Below are 22,797 nucleotides of genomic sequence, written 5' to 3'. Positions count from 1 at the left end.
TTTGCTAGAATCTCACTAACGCTCCAACAAAGCTCCTGCTCTAGGCAAGTTTTTCGAAGCCTAAGATATCTTACGAAATTGAGTAAGTCAACAACTTGAGGCTGGGAAGGAGGTCAAAGCCAAAGATTTTTGATGAATTGAGGCAAGGAGACAGATCAAAGGCTGAGATGTTCCACGACTAGAGGCTAGGAGGATGGTTCGCAAGAGCTAGAGTTCCATCTTCAAGATATTGCAAGCAAGAAAAGGCTAGTGTTCAACCCTTTGGCAGAGAATAGGCTTCCAAGCTACGAAGAAGCTAATATTGTTGTCGAACGTCAATGATCTAGCAAGTGGAGGCTAGAAGGATGAGTCACAAGAGCTAGGTCATTAACCCAATGCATGTGACCCTCACTTTCCTATCCTTCTTAACTCATTGAGGTCAAGTTTTCTGCACATTTTTATGTTTGTCTACCTGAAAAAAATAGTGGATTGTCGTACAAAAAAAAAATCATCCACAAAAGACACAAATATTGATGGCTAGTCAAATTCTTAACTCTACACGAACCTCAAAGATCTAAATGAATAAAAGAAAACAATGATTTACTAAGGGAATCAACTCTAGACAGAAAGATGTCCTAGTATGCTTTCTTAATTGACATATAAAACACTCAAAACAAGATATAAACTTGAACATAGGAAACCTGTTGTAATTTCTTAAGTAATGGAGGACCTAGAGCATGCCACTAATCCATAGAAACACCATTCGCAAATATTAAAGAAGTTGTATGACCAGAATTGAATCTACCACCACCATCATCGAAATAATACAAACCATCCATCTTAAGCCCTCTTTTTTGCCTAGAGATTCTAAATAACATGATGACAAGGAAAGAAGGTCGCAAAACAATTATGAGATTTAGTTAATTTTGACTAACTGCTAACAAGTTCAAGGGAAATTTAGGCACTTAAAGGAAAGAATATTGCCACAACTCAAGACTAGTGTAACTAAACCATTAGAAAGAGTAAAAATGGAGTTTAAAGTAGTGGGTTTTATGGATTGAAATAAATTACTACCCACCAAAGTCAATAAACAATGGTGAGGAGGAGTATCTAAATTGACTACTGTTAGATTATCACTTTACTTAAAAGCTTAAGTTGTTAAGTTGTGGGCCAACAATGTATATCTAGTTCTAACACACCCCCGCACGTGTAGCTCAACAGCACATGGAGAGATAAACACAAGATAAATAGCACCCATAATAGGGAACATAATAATTTGTTTAAACACCAAACAACAAATGCAGGCAACAAGACTAGAACCTAAAACCTCTTGGTAACCAGCACTACCATGTTAGATTACCACTTTACCTAAAAGCTTAAGCTGTTAGGTTGTGGGCCAATAATGTATATCATGTTTTAACAACTACAATATAGATTGTTCAACCATGCGAACAAGATTGTTATACTCCTTTTGGGGTACTCAACTCTCCAACAAAGTGGTCAAGTGCACCTAAAGTGTCAATAGTAGAACCACCTCCAGCAAGAGACTTATTGGCCCAAGCACGTTTTGTTTGGAGATCCCAACACCGATCAATTTTCCTTGCCCAAATGTGTGTAAATGTGAGAATTGCCACAACGAACTCCATGATACACTATTTTTGCCACGATTGCCATCCAAACTTCGCCCTCGTCCTCCAACACTTCCTCAACCACGGTTAAACATAGTGCTAACCATGGCTGAACTATCACAAGGAGAAGTCTGAGAAGATTGAGAGCCATTTTTGGTGATCCATTTGATTCTAGCATATGCCTCATTCATAGATGGTATAGGTTCACTAGTAAGAATCTGATCACAGATGGGTTGAAGCTCTGGACTCAGTCCAACCAAAAACTTCGCAGCCAAGAAATCTACTCTTTGCCTCTTAATCATCTCGATGTCAGAACTATCACCTAGTTGATAGATGTTGAGTTCCTTCCACATACCCTTCAAAGTCCTATAATATTCGCTAATGGACCTATCTTCTTGGTCATATTTGAAAACTTCTCATATAGGTCAAAAACGGGAGTTTGATTTTTATCTTGTAAGAAGCTTTCACAGAAATCATTCCATATGGTCTTGGCTGTTACATGAAACATCACATTCACAACAATTCGTGGCTCCATGCTATCCCACACCACAAAAGCAATATGTCATTCTCTTTCATTCAATCTTAATCATCCTTGGAGTTTGGAAACGGAGGAGAATGCAGCAAATACTTGGACTTCCCATTCACATTAACAAAGGCATGCACTGCTTGAGAGGCTTATGACTACAATTGGAGGATCCTACCAATTTGATGGCTATGATCGTATCTTTAACAATATGAATCAGAACTCTCTCTGTGGGGTTGGACCATCAAAACCACCCCCAAGACGCTGCAATGAGCACTGACCAATATCAGGATTGAACAACACAGCAACAATGCGAAATCAGGCAGCAGCAACAGCACACACAAGCACAGAGACAAACTTCAGAACTTCAAAGAGGCTGCTCTGACCAGGAACATAAGTTACAATGTCCTACGAGGAATTAATTGATCAAGCAGAAGTGGGCAGACCACAACCACCCAGGCACTTGATAAACAACCTGGCAGCACAGCAGCTATAGGTGTGATGGCTGACAGCAACTAGAAGTGGGAGCTGGCAAGAACAGGAAAGAGAGTCACTGAACACCAATCCACCAGCAACCGATACAAGATTGCAGGCAATCAATCAAAAACATGCAGCATCATCACGTCCCAACCAACGAGTGACAGAAACAAAGCAACAGCTGTATACCAGAATCACAGCATAACTCACTTCACCTCAGCAAATCACCACGAACACACAGCATCCTACCCATGGTCTTAAATTTCCATGAAATTGTCGAAATTTCCGTCGAAATTTTCGATTTCCATCACCCTCGAAATCAAATTGAAATCAAAATTTTCGTACTTTTGGAGCTTCGAAATTTGAGTCGAAATCGAAATTTAAGACCTTGATCCTACCAAGGATGCTGCACAGCAAAACCCAGATGAAAAGTGTCCCAAAAGTCTCTCAAACCAACTAGAAAGTCAAGTTGAGAGCTGATTGGGGGAAGACAAGGAAAAAAACAAAAAAGAGTGTCAAGAAAATAAAAGTCAAATAAATCAAGTTTAGAGGAGATTAACACTCTGATACCATGTTGTAAAGTTAGAGATGGAGGAGAGAAAAAGAAAAGAAGAAGAAATCAAGATAAAAGAGGCAGCAGTTCCTGGAGCCTTAGGTCCAGCTCCAGGTCTGCCCTCTTATATTTTGAAAGACAAAATACCCCTACTAACACCACATAGTTACTAAAATAGCCTATCTTTTCTAACAGAATCTATTTCTTCATTCTTTATTTCCAAGGGGGATGAATTCTCTTTGCAATTTTCATTTTCATAGGGTTCTTAATGATATGGAGACGCTGGAGTTCACCTTCTTATTATGTTTGTTGGAGTTTAGTTTCCTTCCTGTACAAGGTATTATCAATAGTGAATTCTTGATTTTTCAGGGGAGTGCTTTTGAGTCTTTTTTGAGCATTTGATCCATAAAAAAGCATGTCCTTCCTGCTTTATTGTTCTATCTGGAAGGCAGAAGTCCCTTCAAAGCTTTTATTTGGTTAGTTGTTCTTAATGGAGTTAAAACTAACAGCTGCAGAGTAGGAGGCATTTAAGGTTTATCTCCAGATGTGTGTTTTCTATGTTTTGATTGTTCACGATCTGTATCTCACTTATTCCTTCATTGCTCCATTTCATGAAGGGCACGGAATAATCTATTTGGCCTATTTAGACAAAAGCGGTTGTGTCCAAAGATGGTAAATGATTTTTTCGCTATCTCAATTTTAGGTTTGGGAGGGGGTAAAGACAGGTCAGCTTTGTGGAGATTTGCGACTTCTTTTGCTATTTTGTGGGGGCTTTGGTTGGAGCGGAGTGCTTGTATATTACACAGGAAAGAGGATGGCTTTGTCCATGCTTTAGGATATAGGCTCTTTGCAGGCTTGTGCAGCAGGTTATTTCAGAGGAGTCTCTTTTTCAGACCTGCAGCATGATTAGCGGGAAGTGCTGTTTTGAGTTTTTTGGTTGTTTTTTTTTTCCCATCATTTTCTAACGAGGGTTTGTTATGCTCATTTTTTTGCTTCCTGTTCTCTTTAATAAAATCTCTTATTTTTTTATCAAAAAAAGATTAAATCCAATGGATTGCTTGCTATAGAAAATATGATCCAATGAATCTTTATCTCCAGACAGCATTATTGCTTGGAGTTCTTTGGTGAGACAAATGCTTGCATCTTCAGGCACTATCCTCTATCTTTGTGTGCTTGGAATAAGTTATTTTGGAGCTTTTTGGGAAAAAGGGGCTTGCCCTTCTCCCTTGAAAGACTTCCTTCTTCAAAATTTAAAGCACTTTAATAGTAGTTAAGGCCAAGGTCTTAAATTTCGATTTCGACTCAAATTTCGAAGCTCCAAAAGTACGGAAATTTTGATTTCGATGTCGATTTCGATTTCGATTTGAAAAAATAACGGAAACTAGTAGTAAAGCATGAAATTCTTTGTGAAACTTTAGAAATGGTTAACAAACATAAAAATATAAGTTTTAAGACTAATATATTACAAATTCAATACATCTATGTTTTGTATGAGGTGGAAAAGTTGTAAAATAGTATGTGTATCAAACATGTTTGTAAGATAATGTACATTAAACACATTCAGTTAATGCAAATGAAATTCATAAATCATTTAAATATTATTTATTATACAAATATTGATAATTTAGACATGAATGGTTAAATAAAATATTACTCTAAGATTATTTCTTCATATAATTTCAAAAGCACTTGTGATAACCTTTTGTTTCAATAAAATAAATTAAAAGAGAAATTTCACTTCACTCTTGAGGTTTCGATAAATTTCGACCAATTTCGCTAAAATTTCGAGGTTTCGATAAATTTCGGATGATTCATTGAGATTTCGATGGTAATTATGCAAGATGGAAATTGACTGCCATTTCGATTTCGAAGGTGACGGAAATCAGAAATTTCGACAGTTTCGTGGAAATTTAAGACCATGGTTAAGGCAGAGAATATCCTATGGAAGTGTGCTCCTTTCACAAATGTGTGGTGCATTGAGTTGGAAATAATGCTAGAATCTTTAACGAGCAAGCTATTCCATCCAGTGTATTAGCAAGTAAAGTTATGTTTTTCTTGACCTCTTTCATCATATCCTAGTGGTGTTACTAAGAAGTGCCCTTCGTTGATATGCAAAGGGTTGGCATCCTTTTCTTTGCAATTTGTAAATCTTTAATCTTCATTTTGATTTTGCTTCCTTTGGGAGTATATCTTGTCCTCCTTTTTTGTTCCTTCTTTGTTTCTAAATAGATTTCCTTGATTATCAAAATAAAAAGAAATAAAAATAAAAATAAAAATCTAATTACGAAAATATTTTAACTAAGACCAAAAGGCATTGAACAACATTTTCAAAATTTCAACAGGACTACGAATAAAATACATATTTGCGGTAAATTACCTTGCCCTGGTGAAGCAAATTTCTCCACATCAACAACCAACATATTGGGCTGCAAATATTTTCAACATTTAGATCTCGAAAAAATCAACAAAGAAACATGACAGATATTTATAACCCATGAGAAGCAAACACAACATGCATATTTAAATTTCAGTGAAATGGAAACACGCAATGGGCTAAGAAGAACAAGAAAATGAAAAACCAATAGCCAAAGGAAATTCTGAAGGAATGATAATCGGGTTAGGTATCAGAGTCTAAAGAACTTAACCTCAACTAATGTCTGCTCAAATGCAACACTTAGAAGCTTATCCTGATCATGAATAAGAGATACACAGTGAGAGAGAGAAAGAGATTCAAAATTAAAGTGGAGAAAATACAAACTATGCTTACTAGCCATCCAGCAATCCCTGGAAGTTCTGTAACATCAATACCATGAGTTGAGATAGGTTTCACAGTCATCTGAAAGTATGGCGGCTCAACAAAGCATACCCGTAAACGGCCAAGGAAAGGCCACTTGCGAAGGAACTTTATGCCAATCAAGACCTAGACAAGATTTTAAAAAGAAAAAAACTGTGTTTTAACTCTTACATAAGAAAAAGATAGCTCCTATTAACATCTGATAAAATGAATTTAAATGGATCATTCTGTTTCTTTTCCCTGGCTTAACAAGCACAAGCTAAAACTCAGAATATTTTCAAATTGAAAGGACAGGTTTATGAATGATATCACTTCTAAAATTCTTGTGATGCAAGAAACCAAACATCAACTACCACTGAGAATGGAAAGAATGAAATCATTTCAAATGGATGATAAAACACAAGGGATGAATTAGGTTAGATAAGATTTCAAAAACTCTATGATAAAATTTTAAAAAAACAAAAACAAAATAATATGGATCTGTTTTTTCAACGTGGAGAGAGAAATTTCATTTTTCTTTGTTATAATGTAGAATAGCTAACTCAAAAATACTTTAAACTTAAACAAACAAAAACTTCCTGCATTTCATCAACTGAAACTAACGTGCCAACAGTTAACGAACCAATGACATTGTGAATAATGAATATTAGACTAGAAGCATCGTCTTGTGCTCCAAGCACCAGATATTATCCTCCGTTATCCCCTTATATCAGAAAAAGAGAAAAGAAAATGGAATAGGGAGAATTTGGCATTCTCCAGTAAAAAAATAATAATAATACATAAAATAAATCAAGAAATAAAAATAGAAAGGGCATCCAAGGGCCACAAGGCTCAATGCTTTGCGAACGCAGAGGGTCATCACAGTGTACACAGTCTTGCCCCTGTTTTTTATGCTGCGAGGCTATTTCCTTGGACTCGAACCCGTGACCAACCAGTCACAAAGGAGAAACCTTACCGTTGACCCAAGGCCTGCCCTCTAAAGCAAGGAATAAAAAAGTAAAAAAAAAAAAATGAAAGGTTGAAATGGATTCATGAAAAGGGAAAGAACTGCCCATCAGAGAACAGATTGAATTCATGATGTGACTCTCAGACTCGCCTAATTAATTAAAATCATTAAAGCTTGATATACATTGTTGGCTCACAACCTAACAGCTTAAGCTTTTAGGTAAAGTGGTTATCTAACATGGTATCAGAGCTGGTTACAAGGAGGTACTGGGTTGTAGTCTTATTGCCCACATTTATTGTGCGAAATTTAAAAACTTATTGTATTCCCTATGATGGGTGTTATTATAGTGTGTTTATCTCTCCATGTTCAATTGAGCAAACATGCGATCGAGCTGCACGCGCAGAGGAGTGCTAAAGTTTAATATACACTGTTGGCCCACAACCTAACAGCTTAAGCTTTTAGGTAAATTGATAATCTAACAAAAATAATACATTATGACAGACAAGGTCAGTTTAAATAAAGCCTTTGTGAATACATCTCATGGATGAAGGGAAAACTTCACAAGGGGAGTAGCCACAATTTTTTCATCACAAAATGCCTCAGAGTGGTAATCAACTTCAATGTACTTTGTCCTCTCATGAAACACAAGATTGCTAGTTGCAAGCAATGCAGATGGCAGCCTGATGTTCACAAAATAAATCCATAGGCTTTGTTACCAACAAAACACCACTGACATAAAGACTTAAGCCATACTAAATGATTACATATGCCATAGCCCCGTAACTTGATACTCCGTTCCAGCAGCACTTGATCTCGTTACTGTAATATATTTTTTCCTATGCCAGATAACAGACAAACCACCCACAAACGTACGATATCAAAAGTTAGAGCTTTTATCATCGACAGAACCAGTATCATCAACAGAACCAACCAATCTGCATCAAAGTATTCAACAAGATCAAAGTTTCAGCTACACCTGTATACCAAACCCTTAACAAGAGATTTTCTGAGACATCTGAAATCTAATGAACTGCATCTCAGTATGCCTGCGTGTCCTCTCAAAAAAGGTCGCATTGGCCCTGCTAGAAGTTAAATGATCAAAACACTTAAAGCTTTTTGGTGTTCAAGACTATTGAATCAAGAGTGCCCAACAGATTTAACTACATGAGGACACAGCTTGTCCTGATAAAGAAAGCATGCACACCCAAAAAAACAGGAGGCGGAACATGCATATTGAAAAGCAAGGAGAGCACTGTGTCCTGTCTATTTTTCCGTTCAGCTACTGAATTTTGCTAAGGAGTATGCACACAATGTCTTGATGAGCAATTCCTTTTCCAAGCAAAAATACGAAATTAGATTTTAAATTAACTCAAGGGCTTTGTCAAACAGGAACATCTAAATGCCAATGCCAAATCAATTTGTTTCTCCACAAGATCGGATCAATGCATTAAGAAATTCAAGTTTAACAAAATTGGATCAATGCATTAAAAAATTCTAGTTTAACAGATATAACCAGGTTATACAAGAACAATCATCCACAAAGGACACAAGATACCTATGACGAGTCAAGTTCTTGACTGTGTACAGACACCCCAGAAATCTCAATGAACACGATAAAACAAGGACAAACTAGAAGACCCAATCCTATATGGGAAGAAGATCTACTGTCCTTTGCTACCTGGCAAGTTGAACACTCAACATGATAAACAGATTTGAAAAAAAGAAAGATTTATTGTAAATTTTAAAGAAATGGATGACACAAACAAGCATGCCAGTTTTGAAAACACTATGAGAGGAAAATGAAGATGCTGTGAAAATGAATAAAAAGAGTTGGAGCTACCACCACCATCATTAAAGTAACACAGTCCATCATTCTCAAACCATCCACTAATCCACTAATCTTCTACTCCTCCGCAATGAGAAGGAAAGATAGTGAGGAAGCAGTTACAAAACTTTGACAAAAAACAAACTCAGGGGAAATTTAAGCACGTATGATAAAGATGACTGCAAAATACAGGGAAAAGAGAGAATGTCACCACAACTAGAAACAAGGATAATTGACTAGAAATTTTATAGAAATACATAAGAGAAGTGAATTTAGGACTAAAATACTATTTCCTATGTTTATCAGGTTTATTTTTTAATAATTATTGTTATTATTTTGGTAAACAAAGAATTCTATTAGAAGAGAAAATAATATACAACACAAAAAGAACAAAGGAAAAACAAGATGAATAAGAAATCCTCCTTTTACAACAAGAAAAACCAGCTACAAGACCACAGAAAAAGCAGAAAGCAGCTCAATAAAGCAGAACCAACGAATCCCTCTGTAAGTCTTCCAAACAAACATAACAAAAAAAACGACTTGCCGACACCCACAAAGACGCAAGATAAACCACTCTACTCCCAAGCAAATAGTTAGTAGTAGCGACACTTTTAAAGATTCTAGCATTTCTCTCCAACCAAACACACCAAATTATTATAGTCACAACAGTGCACTGCATCAAAGCTTTCCTATCCCTTGCAAAATCTCCTAAATATAATAGTACAAAAAAAGAAGGCTTCAATTTTGGAGGGACAATCCCAATTATCACTAAATATACAAAATAATTTGATCCAAACAACCAAAGGGAAGGGGCAATGAAGAAACAAACGTGAGCAAGTCTCTTCACTCTTCAAACAAAGGGCACAAACATCATGCAAGGCCTTTTTGGGTCTTCTCTTCTAAAGCAAATCATTGGAGTTGATTTTCTCAAGTATCATGGTCCAACTAAACACTTTTGTTTTTCAGGGAACTTCAGATTTCTTAATCAGAGAAGGCAATGCAGAAGGGTCTAAATTAGGATCACGAGTTAGATAGGAAAAAAGGATTAACAAGAAAATTTCCCAAAAAGGATCTAAGCTCCAAACCCTTTAATCATCCTCAAAAGAACATGAAAAAAGTTGAGCAAGTTGGTCAAAAGATCCAACTCATTAATTTCTCTCTTATTAAGATTTCCCCCAAAACGGAAGTCCCAAGAACGCTCATCCTCTGGCAAAAGAAGAAAAGCAAAAAAATCGGGGTATCATGAAAATTTGATAGCTGAAAGAGACAAGGGTATGCAAGGGCCAATGGCATTCCCCCCCTAAACCCAAAGGTCCTCCCAAAATGGAATGCTCACCCCATTACTCACCATATACTAGACTTGGAAGAAAATGATGATAAATTTGAGACACAAACTTCCAAGGACTCAAATAAGTAATTTTAAATCCCACTTTAGCATCCCGCCATTTTGTAGTAGACCATCTAGCGCAAATGACCTTATACGGCTACGCCAAAGAGAATTAGTTCTAAAGGAAAATGCTATAACCATTTCCACCAAAGAAATGTTTTTGTGCACCAAGTCACCAAAACCCAAGCCTCCCTCCCTCTCAGATCTACACAAAAACTAAGACAACTCCACCATCTTCTTATCATTGAAAAGTCTCCTTAGATGGAGATTTCAAGAGGCCAATGATCTGTCAATAGAAGGCCACAAATTATGCCTTGTTAATAGCTATTAATCTAGGCTGTATATACTTTCATAAATAGGAGAGGAGATTAGCTGTATATACTTTCATAAATAGGAGGAGATTTAGCTTACCATGTATAGCTTCTTAAAATCACTCTATGTAAATTAGCTGGCTTACCATATATAGCTTCCTAAGATCAATCTCTGTAATTAGCATGTACATATTTAAGTTTCCTTGAAACTGGCAGTCTTTCCTATATAATGAAAGACCTTCTCAAAAGAGAGGACAATTCGAACCATTCTGTTATGGTATCAGAGCTATTCTCTAAGAAATCTCAGTCCTAGTTTTCTCAGTCATAGCCTCAGTACTTATGGAGAAGTCAGATAATGTTTGTCAGATTCACTGGCAAAAATTATGCTGCTTGGGAGTTTCGATTGTAGACCTTTCTCAAGGGTAAAGAGCTGTGGGGACATCTAGATGGCAGCAGCAAAGGGGGCCCTACTGCGGAAAGGTCAGTGGCTGACAAAGCAGCTAGGGATGCCAAAGATAATCAAATCATGTCCTGGATTCTTGGTTCTATGGAGCCACATCTGATTCTTTCTCTGCGTCCCCATAGGTCTGCAAAGGCTATGTGGAATTATCTCAAGCAAGTCTATAACCAAGACAACAATGCGAGGCGCTTCCAGCTTGAGTTGGCCATTGCTAACTATACTCAAGGGGATCTATCAATTCAAGACTACTACTCTGGTTTTCTGATTTTGTGGAATAATTATTCCGACCTTGTTACAGCCACGGTCTCTGCAAAAGGATTGGAGGCAGGATTGGCAACAGTACAACACGTACACAAAACCAGACAAAGAGACCAATTTCTAATGAAATTGAGGCCTGACATTGAATCTATTCGTGCCTCTCTAGTAAATAGAGATCCTGTTCCGACTTTGGAGGCCTGTTTTGGAGAACTCTTGCGTGAGGAACAACACATCAATACTCAGAATATTATGGAGCAGTCTCGTGTTGCTTCTAATACTGTCTCAGTTGCCTGTGCTGCTCACGGCAAGGGGAAGGGTCATGACATGAGCACCACTATAGCTGCAAGAAATATGGCCATATTGCCCCTAACTACCCTCAGAAATTTTGTAATTACTGCAAGCAGCCAGAGCACATTATTAAGGACTGTACTATTCGTCCTTCACGCTCCCATAAGGTCAATCATGCTGTTGTTACTGGTGACTTAGAGCCAGCTATGCCCGCTGCTACTGCTGCAACTTCTGCTGTTGCTTTACAGCCTCCAGCACCTTTTCTAACTCAAGAAACAGTGCAAGAAATGATTGTGACTGCATTTGCAGCATTGCGTCTTCAAGGTACTGGTTCTTCATCTCCCTCTTAAATCTTAGACTCAGGTGCTTCTAATCATATGACTAATTCTCTCCAAGGTTTAAGTAATGTCAGAGAATATTGTGGCTCTTCACATATGCAAACAGCCAATGGTAGTGCTCTACCCATTGTGGCAGTTGGTGATGTATCTTCTTCCTTTAAGGATGTTCTTGTATCACCTAATATCTCTGTGAATTTGGTTTCTGTTGGCCAGCTTGTGGACCAAAATTATGATGTACATTTTACTCATGGTGATTGTGTTGGGCAGGATCAGATGTCAGGGCAGTTGATAGCGAAGGGGCCTAAGCATGGATGTCTCTTTTCACTACAACTACCTGTTCCACGAAGCTTACCTTCTTTCCCTGTACTGTCTTTACTTTGTAATAAGTCTAGAGTGTCAAATGAAATCTGGCATAAGCGCTTTGGTCATCCTAGTACTAGGGTTCTACCTTATTTGTTGAAATCTGGTCTATTGAATAATAAAGAGCATTCTTCTTCCACTATGTTTCCTAATTGTGCAACTTGTAAACTTGGCAAAAGTAAGACTTTACCCTTACCTTCTGAAGGAAGTAGAGCCACCCACAGTTTTGAGATCATTCATAGTGATGTCTGGGGTATTGGTCCTATTATTTCTCATGCCCAATACAAATATTTTGTGACATTTATCGATGACTATAGCAGATACACATGTTGCGGCACAAATCAGAAGTATTTCGTATGTTCAAACTGTTCTTAGCTCTTGTTGACACTCAATTTTCAGCTGCTGTTAAAATTCTTCAGTCCGACTCGGGTGGGGTATATATGTGTCATGAGTTCCAATCTTTCTTGCAATCTAAAGGTATTATCTCTCAACTTTCTTGTCCATATACTCCACAACAAAATGGAGTAGCTGAACGAAAGAATCGCCATCTTTTAGATGTTGACCGGACCATGCTAATTGAGTCTTTGGTTCCTCCTACGTTTTGGCTAGAAGCACTTACCACAGCAACCTTTCTTATAAATAGACTTCCTTCCCAAGTTTTGGATTTCGAGTCTCCATATTTCAGGCTTTATCATCACAATCCTACCTATACAAATCTTCACATTTTTGGGTCTGTATGCTTTATGCATCTTCCTCCGCCGGACATAAACAAGCTTTCTGCCCAATCCATCCGTTGTGCCTTCTTTGGATAGTCACACAAAAAGGGTTATTTATGCTATGATCCAAACTCTAATCGGGTACGTGTTTCAAGGAATGTGCTCTTTTTTGAAATGAATGGTTCTTTCCTATGTCTTCCTCACCGGTGTCTTCCATTGCTTTCTTGCCTTCTTTTGATGACACTTTTAGTGCTCCTAGTACTCATGTTGAAAGGTTCCAGCCAGGCATGGTATACAAGAGGAGACCTCAAGTCCTGCCCCCTTCTGCTCCTGTCTTGCCATCTGCTCCTTTGCACCGCTCCTCTAGAGTATCCGGTCCTCCTGACCATTATGGATTCCCGTCACGTATGCAGGTACTATTACTTCTGCACTATCTGCCACTCTATCTTCTATTGCTATTCTTACTGGTTACTCACAGGCAGTCAAAGAGAAATGCTGGCAGCAGGCTATGCAGGAGGAACTATGTGCTCTTGAGGCTAATATGACTTGGGAAGTGGTGGATCGTCCGGCAGGCGTGACTCCACTTGGATGTAAGTGGGTCTATTCTATTAAGGTTAAGTCTGATGGTAGTTTGGACAGGTATAAAGCCCGCTTAGTAGCTCTTGGAAATAATCAAGAATATGGAGTAAATTTCGAGGAAACTTTTGCTCCGGTGGCCCAAATAACCACCATTTACACAATTTTGGCTATTGCCGCTTCTCAAAATTAGGGTTTGCACCAAATGGATGTGAAGAACACCTTTCTTCATGGGGATCTCAAGGAATAAGTTTATATGCATCCTCCTGCAGGTTTACTTTCCACCCTTACTCCGGCAGTGTGCAAGTTGTGTCGCTCCTTGTATGGTCTCAAACGGGCCCCTCGTGCATGGTATGAGAAATTTACTTCTACCCTACTTAAGTTTGCTTTTCTCAAAAGCAAGTATGATTCATCTTTGTTTCTTTGCAAAACTGAGATTGGTGTTGTCATTCTCTTGGTGTATGTTGACGACATAGTCATCACGGGTACTGATTTGATTCTGATCCCCCAATTAAAGCAGTATTTACAAGATTCTTTTCACATGAAGGATCTGGGATCTCTTATGTATTTTCTTGGTCTAGAAATTACTACTGGCTCACATGGTATTTTTCTGTCACAGCACAAGTATGCCCAGGATTTGGTGGCTGCTGCTGGTCTCCAGGACTCTACCCCTCTTGATACTCCCATGGAACTTAATCTCAAGCTGCCCAAAGAAGAGGGTGACTTGTTATCAGACCCTGTAGCCTATCGTATGCTGGTTGGCAGCTCGGTCTATCTTACATACTAGACCTGATATTTCTTATGCAGTCCAACAGGCAAGGTCTTAAATTTTGATTTCGACTCAAATTTCAAAGCTCCAACAGTACGGAAATTTCAATTTCGATTTGAAAAAAATAACGGAAATTTGTAGTAAAGCATGGAATTCATAGTGAAACTTTAGAAATGGTTAACAAACATAATAATATAAGTTTTAGGACTAATATATTACAAATTAAATACATCTATGTTTTGTATAAGGTGGAAAAGTTGTAAAATAGTATGTGCATCAAACATATGTGTAATATACAGTAAACATATTCAGTTAATACAAATGGAATTCATGAATCATTTAAATATTATTTATTATACAAATAATGAAAATTTAGACATGAATGGTTAAATAAAATATTACTGTAAGTTTATTTTTTTCATATAATTTCAAGAAGCACTTGTAATGATCTTTTGTTTCAATAAAACAAATAAAAGAAATTAAGATAGAAATTTCACTTCACTCCTAAATTTCTCATTTGAATTCTGACGAAATTTCATCGTATAGTTAAAATTTCGACAAGTTTTGCTAAAATTTCGAGATTTAGATAATTTTCGGATGATTCATTGATATTTCAATGGAAATTATGCAAGACGGAAATCGACTGCCATTTCGATTTCGAGGGTGATGAAAATCGAAAATTTTGACAGAAATTTCGACAATTTCATGGAAATTTAAGACCATGCCAACAGGTAAGTCAGTTCAAGGCTTCTCCTCAGCACCTTCATATGGCTGCAGTTCGACAAATCATTCGCTATGTCCATGGCACAGCTTTGCGGGGACTTTTCTATCCTGCTGGTACTTCACTTGATCTTGTAGCATATAGTGATGTTGATTATGCCGGATGCAGTGACACTCAACGTTCTACTACGGGTTGATGTATGTTTCTTGGTTTGGCTCTTATTTCTTGGAAAAGCAAGAAATAGGACCGTGTTTCTAAGTCCTCTACAAAGTCTGAATATAGGGCCATGTCCCAAGCTTGCGCTAAGATACAATGGCTCCGAGAGCTATTGGCTGAACTTGGCTTCTCTCCAAGTGGTCCTACTTCTCTTCACGCAGATAATGCTAATGCCATTCACATTTCAGCAAATCCCATCTTCCATGAACTCACTAAACATATCAAGGTTGATTGCCACTTCATTCGTGAGGAATTTGAAGCTCAGACTATCTCTCTTCCTCATGTGTCTAGCAATCTTCAAGTGGCAGATATTTTCACCAAGGCTCTCACACGGCAACGGCATAATTCTCTTACAAACTAATTGATGCTTATGGATAACCCGCATCAATTTGAGGGGAAATGTCAATAAAAGGCCATAAATTATGCCTTGTTAATAGCTATTAATCTAGGTTGTATATACTTTCATAAATAGGAGAGGAGATTTAGCTTACCATGTATAGCTTCCTAAAATCACTCTATGTAAATTAGCTGGCTTACCATATATAGCTTCCTAAGATCACTCTAAGTTATCAGCATGTGCAGATTTCAGTTTCCTTGTATAAATGGCATTCTTGCCTATGGCCCTATATAATGAAAGACCTTCTCAAAAGAGAGGACAATTCAAATCATTCTGCTATAAGCTACTCACATCAACAAAAAAAGAAAAAATATAACTCTATTGAACTCAAAGCACAACCTAAAGAGACGAGGAAAAGATGTGGAAAAAAAAACATTCCCTAGCCATGGTTCTTTCCAGAAAAACAAATTCAGGAACCCCTCTCCACCTCAAATTTAGTGTGTAGGATCAAAAGAGAATAAATTTGAGCAATAGACCTCCACAAACTCCCCAAAGAACATCTCAAACCAGCATCAGTGTCATAACGCTTGAATCTATAATCCAAAGGCTAGTGCAAGAAATACTAGATGGGCAATCTATAAGGTTACAAGTGTGAGCAAGATATGCAATGAGAAGAGCAGCTTGTTGGGATGCTTCATTGGAACTTGGAATACACTTCCTCTAATATAGAGCTCCCACTTGAGCCAAGAGTGTAGAATCTATGGTGGCTGCATTGGTGATGTTTAGCTATTCACCATGAAGATCCCAACATTGCTCAATCATATGACCTCCTTGCCCACAATAAGTGCACTTGCGACGGAGGCCTCTACCACATCCTTCCCTTCCACCATGATCACCTAAACCACCTTGAGAACTTCCATAAGTGCTTGGTTGAAAACCAAAATCACCTTCTGTAATGAAAGCAGTCTTCTCAGAGCAAAAGGTTGAAATGCAAAGGAATGTATGTTGGAGGAAGCACAAAGAATGCAAGAATAAACAACGGCAAAGGATGGAAACTCTGCACTACCAAGGATGTACCAAACCTGCTAGAACCCGAAGAATTGTCATCTGCTCCTCTTGCTACTGTATATCACATTGGCTATTACATGTTGCACGATGTTAAGTTCCTCGTGAATGTGCTTCATCTCTGCAAAGTGCTCTAGACACTCTTGTCTCCTCGTTGTAATTGAAAGTACTCTAGGGATACATCATACATACGTGTAATGTTATTGGACTTAAAAGCTTGAGATAATCCTAGATCTCCTTGCATACATCCACATGCATGCACATACGTGCAATCTAGGTTCCATTGAGTTCCACAATAGAGAACTCATACTTCTTTCCTTTTGTTGTCACATGACCCAAATTGGAACAAGTGTTTAGACCTAAGCCAATCAAATAGATCTTGATAGCCTTAGACCAACCTAGTCATGTACAAGAAATTGGAATGAAACACCTTCTGACTTGGAAATCTTTGCTTAGTCCTCTAACAACAAGTACTGGAAATAAAAACTCAAAATCTTTATATTATACACGAACAAATGCACCCATAGACAAACATATACATTTGATGACCAAGAAAAGGTAAGAGTGAGCAACCAATTTGTGACAACCTTCCTAGGTGATGGAGGATCACTAGCAAATAATTTTGGAGCAAATGTATTTCTCTTGAAGATTTAAAAATTAAGGATTGTGTTTTAACTTGGTAAATCTAGATAATTTAGGATTTTTAGTTAATATATAGGGTATTTTCGATTTTAGATACTTTAAGGTTATTTTCTACTTACTTGATTTATTTTAATTTTGGGCGTACAAGTAACTTGTGTATTGTATGGTGTTCGTGGCCAATTTTCATTTGAATTCAAAGTGGTTTTCCATCACCCCCCCCCCCCCAACAAACCAAGGACCTTTCTCCAAGAGTGAGGAGGGAGGGAGAGAGAGAGAGAGAGAGAGAGAGCTAAGATCACAGGTAAGAATTTTCACATTAAACATGAGATCATGTATCAGAAAACCCATCCTAACAATCACATGCCAAAAGCAGCCGACCAATAGATTGCCATGCTAATGTTATGTGTTCCATTCTTCAGGTATTCAATTGTTAAGCAACAATTTCACCTAAAGGCTTAAGCTATTACAGTGTGGACCAATAATGTATATCAAGTTTTAACCCCACACATGTAGCTTGGTTGCATATAGAGAGATAAACAATGGGAAACTTTTAGGGAACGTATAGGAACTAATTACAATACCATGTTACACAACCCTAGGTGGTATTAGTGCAACATGCCGTTCGTAGGGGACGCCCCAACAAATAATCAATAAGGATTCATATCATAAATATTTGACAAGTTTTACCCCAACTGTCACAATATTAGAAAACCTTAAAAGCTTAAGCTATCAAGTTGTGGGTCAATAATGTATATCAAGTTTTAACATCAATATGAGGTTAAACTTCAATCTAAAAAATATAAAGAGACAAAAAGTTCAATTTATTCGCTATTTTTGGGCTTAATACAGGTTGCGAAAGTACAATTTTTTCTCTTTGGGTACTTAATTCAAACTATGGAGCTTCCTAAACCCCATCTCTACACCTCCCCCCACCCCAACCCTTCAGTTCCATATTCATAAGATCCAAGACACAACAGCATTTGATGAATTTTAGATAATAAACTCATATTTTCTTTTCAAATTCTGTTATCAAAATACAATTGGGGTCATTTCAGTGTTTGTACCTTCCCTTCAACATGCATGCCCGTTATATGTAATTTTGCCCACATTCCTCCCAACCTTTTTCTTAGTTTCACAGCTAGTATTGCACTCATATCATCTCCTGTGAGAAAATTCATTCCCAACTCCAGAACCTGCACATATTGAACAGAAGAATATAATTTTTGCAAGAAACTATGTGCATATTAAACTATATGTGTATTGTAGCTAGAACATTTAAAACCACAATACAGGGGTTACACCATGCAGGTGCATGATACGCACCAAGTGATCATCGTCTGTGGACTGACGAAGAACCCTCATTTCTGTGAACATTGGGGGGTTTCTTCCCATGTACAAGTGCTGAACCACTGCTTTCCTCTGAAGGGATATCGAATTAATCACAAAGTGAATCTATGAAACAAAACCAATATACAAAATACAGAACTAGTTCCTTGCAAATACATAAAAGTAGGTGCACCACCAACATTTTTGAATGCGTAATTAATAATTGTCAAAACCATAAAAGGGCAGCTATATTCCCACACAGTTAACTACTCTCGAACTGAAAAATTAAATTACAAATTACAATAAGGTGTAGTGGTTTTGCAAAACTACGAAAATTAAAGCCTGGTGAAAAAAAAATCAGTTCAATTGAAAGTCCATAATCAATCACACAATGCATGTGTGTGTGTATGTATATATATATATATATATATATATATGCAAATGCATGTGCAGGTGTGATAGTGCAGCACAATAGGATCTAAAAAGATGTTGCCACTAGATTGAAATTTCAGATGTAATTTGGGTAGCCCTGAACATTGAGGCACTAAGAGTAGCAGCAAAATGGAATCTCGGTACCCGTAATCGTGACCCGTGAATTTTAAGATGATCTTCAGGAAAGCAGTTTAGCCCAGAACAAGTCAAAGAAGTGAGAAAATTAGAGTTCTATTGTAATATCTAAAAGTAATAGCATGAAGTATACAAATTATTCAGAAGGCAGATCCTTACAGCAGTCCATGGTTTGTACTTTTCTAAGAACCATGGTATAATGGAGAGAAGAATTTTCTGCGAAACAATGTGTTCCATGCATACAAGCCACATCTTTTCAACTGCATGGTTCAACCACCGCACAGTTTCAGAATCGGAAAGCACCTGCATGAACAAAAGAACATTACTAAATCATTTAAGGACTTCAATAAGTTATAAATTAATTCAAGGATACTGAATTAGTCTCAGAATAAGAATGATGCGATTAAACAAACAAAAAATGAGATCTTCATCAAAGTAAACCATCATATAATAAAGCAGAAAATTACCCTTCTTTGGTTAGCTGACCTTCTTTCCTCAAACTGTAACTTCCTTCGCAATCTCATACTATACCGCTCATGAACCTTTAGTAGAAAGAAAAAAAAGATGCAGATCAAAAGAGACAACATTCATCAAGAGACAGAGAAAGAGAGACAGTTCATGACAAACATCAAAAGTACATCTCCTATAAAACTGGACAACAGAAATCTTTTAAAAAGCTTACTAGAGAGCTAGAGTCTCAACCCGAAAAAAAAAAATATTCCATTTTCAAAGCAAATTCTTTGTTTCACTTTCCCCGTTGAAGTCATTCAAATCAAATTCCCTTTCTGAATTTTCCCAGCAAGGCGACATTTACTACCCTTTAATCCTCCATTCAATTGCCGAGAAGACCCCAAAAAAGGAAAGTTAACAAACTCAACAAAGTAGTCGTTGCATTAGTAAAAGGTAGTCCAAGACTCACGACTTTTAATTATCCCTCTTTATTTTCTCAGCAACCAAACAAGGTCAAACGAGATCAGGAAACAAAAGCAATACATACGTTGTAGAGATAGATCAAAGACATGAAGTAGGCAACTGGGTGGCAACAATTAAACGACGACAACAACCAAAGCAAGGCAAGCACAATGCCAATATGATGTATGATCGAAACCTCCGTTATAGACATCGCTTTTTCTTCCCTATGAAGCTCATAAACATCCACTTCAACTTCTTCCTGCGTATGTCAACCTTTCTCAATTAGAAGGACCAAAAATAAAAAACCACCTTCCACGCATCAAAAAATCTTTTTCGAACAAAAACACTCCGCAATACGCTTTCAAATCAAAAAAAATAAATAAATAAATAGCCATAATTCTGCAACAGAAAACACAGCCAATCAAACAACTGATTTTCAACGCATTTCAAAGATCCCTCACCAAAACTCAGAAATTAAATCATTGAATATCACCTTCAATCCCAAATATAGTCCGTACAACACTCCCTCGCATTCACCGCCGTAGTTTATGCGCGCAACTATAAATGAATCAATAAAACGCTGTTGAAATTTTAAATTGAACGGCAGTAGAAAAATGCATGTGAAGAGTTGGAGTTATCACGTTCGGATTCGCGATCTGTATTACAAAGACGAAACCTTCGCGCGACGAATCGGAGACTTGCCGGCGAAATAAGGGTGTACAAGCAGCGAGCGCGAGAGAAAAAACAGAGAGATGGAAGAACGCAGAGGTGTGGGTACAGTTTTATCTTTCTGAGGTGCGTACTGTGACCGATGGTTGGGAGACACGTTTAATGTCAACTTCCAATACAAGTAGACATTTATTTTGCTCCTCCGATTGGATGGTATGATCCAACGTGCACGTGCGAGTCCCGTGTACAAAAATTACTGAAAATTGGACCGAACTGTTTAACAGTACCGTTCCATTTTTCAGTTTCGGTTTTCTAATTTTAAAAATCAATTTTTCAGTTTCGATTCCAATTTCGATTATACACAAAAATTGAATCCAAAAAATCGAACTATGCATTTTTCTAAAAAAAATTTGCCTAATTCATAACTCTTAATTTATTAAGTGCTATCCATAATTATTTAATAAATTTTATACATTATAATAATATATACAAATATTTAATTATGGCAAAAAATAATGAAGGATTAAAGTCTTTATGCCCAAAGATGAGAGGTTTTCTCCCCACTCCCAACCTTCACCCTTCGCATTCCCGTTGATTCGCTAGTCCCACGTCAAGAAGGAAATGTTAAAATCAACTTTCAACCCTTACTCACAAGAAGTCACAGCTTATGACAGACTTCTAGACAACCAATCGATTTAGGAAGAAAAAATATTTCAAGCCTTTACACTTATGTTGAACCAAATCAAACAAATCTTAAGTTAAATGGAGTTGATTTTGCACCTGAAATAACTTAAGGATATTATCAAAAAATTCCTGACTCAAGTTCTTCAATTGAATCATAAATTTTAACAGAATAACAAAGAGAAAATCTTTATGAAGAAAGTCAAAGGAAGAATGTTATGATTATCAATAAAGAATTCAAACCAAATATGGAAATGATTAAAAGAGACTATTATCATGAACTTAATAAGAAAAACAGAAAGTTATTTTTCAAAAAATATAATCATACAGAAAGAGAACAAATTAAGGCAGAATTAATTCAAAAGATGGAACAGATAAAAGAAAATATTCCTTTCTTTAAATTTGTCAAAGATAGACAAACGATTAATGTAATTCAAAATCCTGTTAAAAATTGTAAAACTACTGATAATTATTTTGTCAAATCAATTCATCCTCCAGAGAACTCAATCGGGTTTCATTACAAAAAAAAAACGAAATCTTAGCCTCACCCTTTAAAGAATCAAAAGGTAAAGGTGAAGTTGATAAGTTAATTAGTCAAAATAATTATACAAATCAAATGTTAAGATCAATAGCTACCCAATCAACAAGGATTGAAAAACAACTTGAAAGTTTGTTGAGATAAAAATTAATAGTACTTATGAAAAAGGTGAATCAAGTAAATCAAAAGAAATACTTGAAGAACCAATTAAATTTAACATAGTTGATCATAATTTTAAGAATTTTAACTTTGACAAACAAAATGAATTACTTATCAAAAGAATTGATGAATTGGTTAGTCAAACTTCAAACTTTAAAATCAATACAATAACCAAAGAAGAAACAATTAATGCTCTTGAGTCAAAATTTTCGGAAGAAAGTTTTGACATAAATAAAATCAAAAACTGAAAAAGTAAAAGTCAAAGAACTTATTACAAGAAACCTACACTGCCAAGCTGCTAAAATCTTGTCTATAAATCAAATTTAAAAATTGTTGGTATAAAAAATATTTCTACGATAGAGAGAACTATCATTTACAAGAAAATGATTAAGAAGCTGGCAGTAACTGATCTTAAATTTTTTCATTTTTTGGTAATATCCAATTCTTACAACTTTTGGTAATAAATAATATTCTTGCATCAATAATCATAATATACTGCATTTAAGACATTACAAAGATTTGGTATAATAATATCATTTATTATTACTAACAATAGTAATAATTCACAATTCCTAAAAATTATTGTATATCTTTTACAAAACTTAATTTGTCCAAGTGACCATCAAGGAAAACGTCAATCCAAGAGGCAATATGAGCTTAGAGGAAATGTTGGTCACCGGATATAATCATTCTAGCGAAGTTTGTTTGATCATGATTTTTTTTTGCAAGTATGATTACGTCCTACCTTAATTTGTAATAAAATCATTTCATAAGTT

The 22,797-nt window shown here is 36.6% G+C and overlaps 1 protein-coding gene across 1 annotated transcript in view; it reads right to left on the bottom strand.

Annotated features, from left to right (window-relative positions):
* Positions 1 to 20,785, bottom strand: part of LOC131144788 (C2 domain-containing protein At1g53590-like) — a 41,090-nt gene extending 20,305 nt beyond the window's left edge. The window contains exons 1-10 of the mRNA XM_058093649.1: positions 20,616 to 20,785; positions 20,468 to 20,532; positions 20,060 to 20,233; positions 19,530 to 19,604; positions 19,222 to 19,365; positions 18,493 to 18,588; positions 18,234 to 18,362; positions 5,928 to 6,080; positions 5,806 to 5,847; positions 5,538 to 5,586 (exon numbers count right to left, since the gene is read on the bottom strand). Of these exons, the coding sequence (XP_057949632.1) occupies positions 5,538 to 5,586; positions 5,806 to 5,847; positions 5,928 to 6,080; positions 18,234 to 18,362; positions 18,493 to 18,588; positions 19,222 to 19,365; positions 19,530 to 19,604; positions 20,060 to 20,185 (814 nt within the window). The 5' untranslated portion in view covers positions 20,186 to 20,233; positions 20,468 to 20,532; positions 20,616 to 20,785. The remainder of the gene's footprint in view (positions 1 to 5,537; positions 5,587 to 5,805; positions 5,848 to 5,927; positions 6,081 to 18,233; positions 18,363 to 18,492; positions 18,589 to 19,221; positions 19,366 to 19,529; positions 19,605 to 20,059; positions 20,234 to 20,467; positions 20,533 to 20,615) is intronic.
* Between the last annotated feature and the right edge of the window lie 2,012 nt (positions 20,786 to 22,797).

The sequence above is a fragment of the Malania oleifera genome, chromosome 12 (assembly GCF_029873635.1).
Source record: "Malania oleifera isolate guangnan ecotype guangnan chromosome 12, ASM2987363v1, whole genome shotgun sequence".
Lineage (NCBI taxonomy): Eukaryota > Viridiplantae > Streptophyta > Magnoliopsida > Santalales > Ximeniaceae > Malania > Malania oleifera.
Note: the sequence above shows the minus strand (reverse complement) of the source record. Positions and strands in the feature narration are given on the sequence as shown.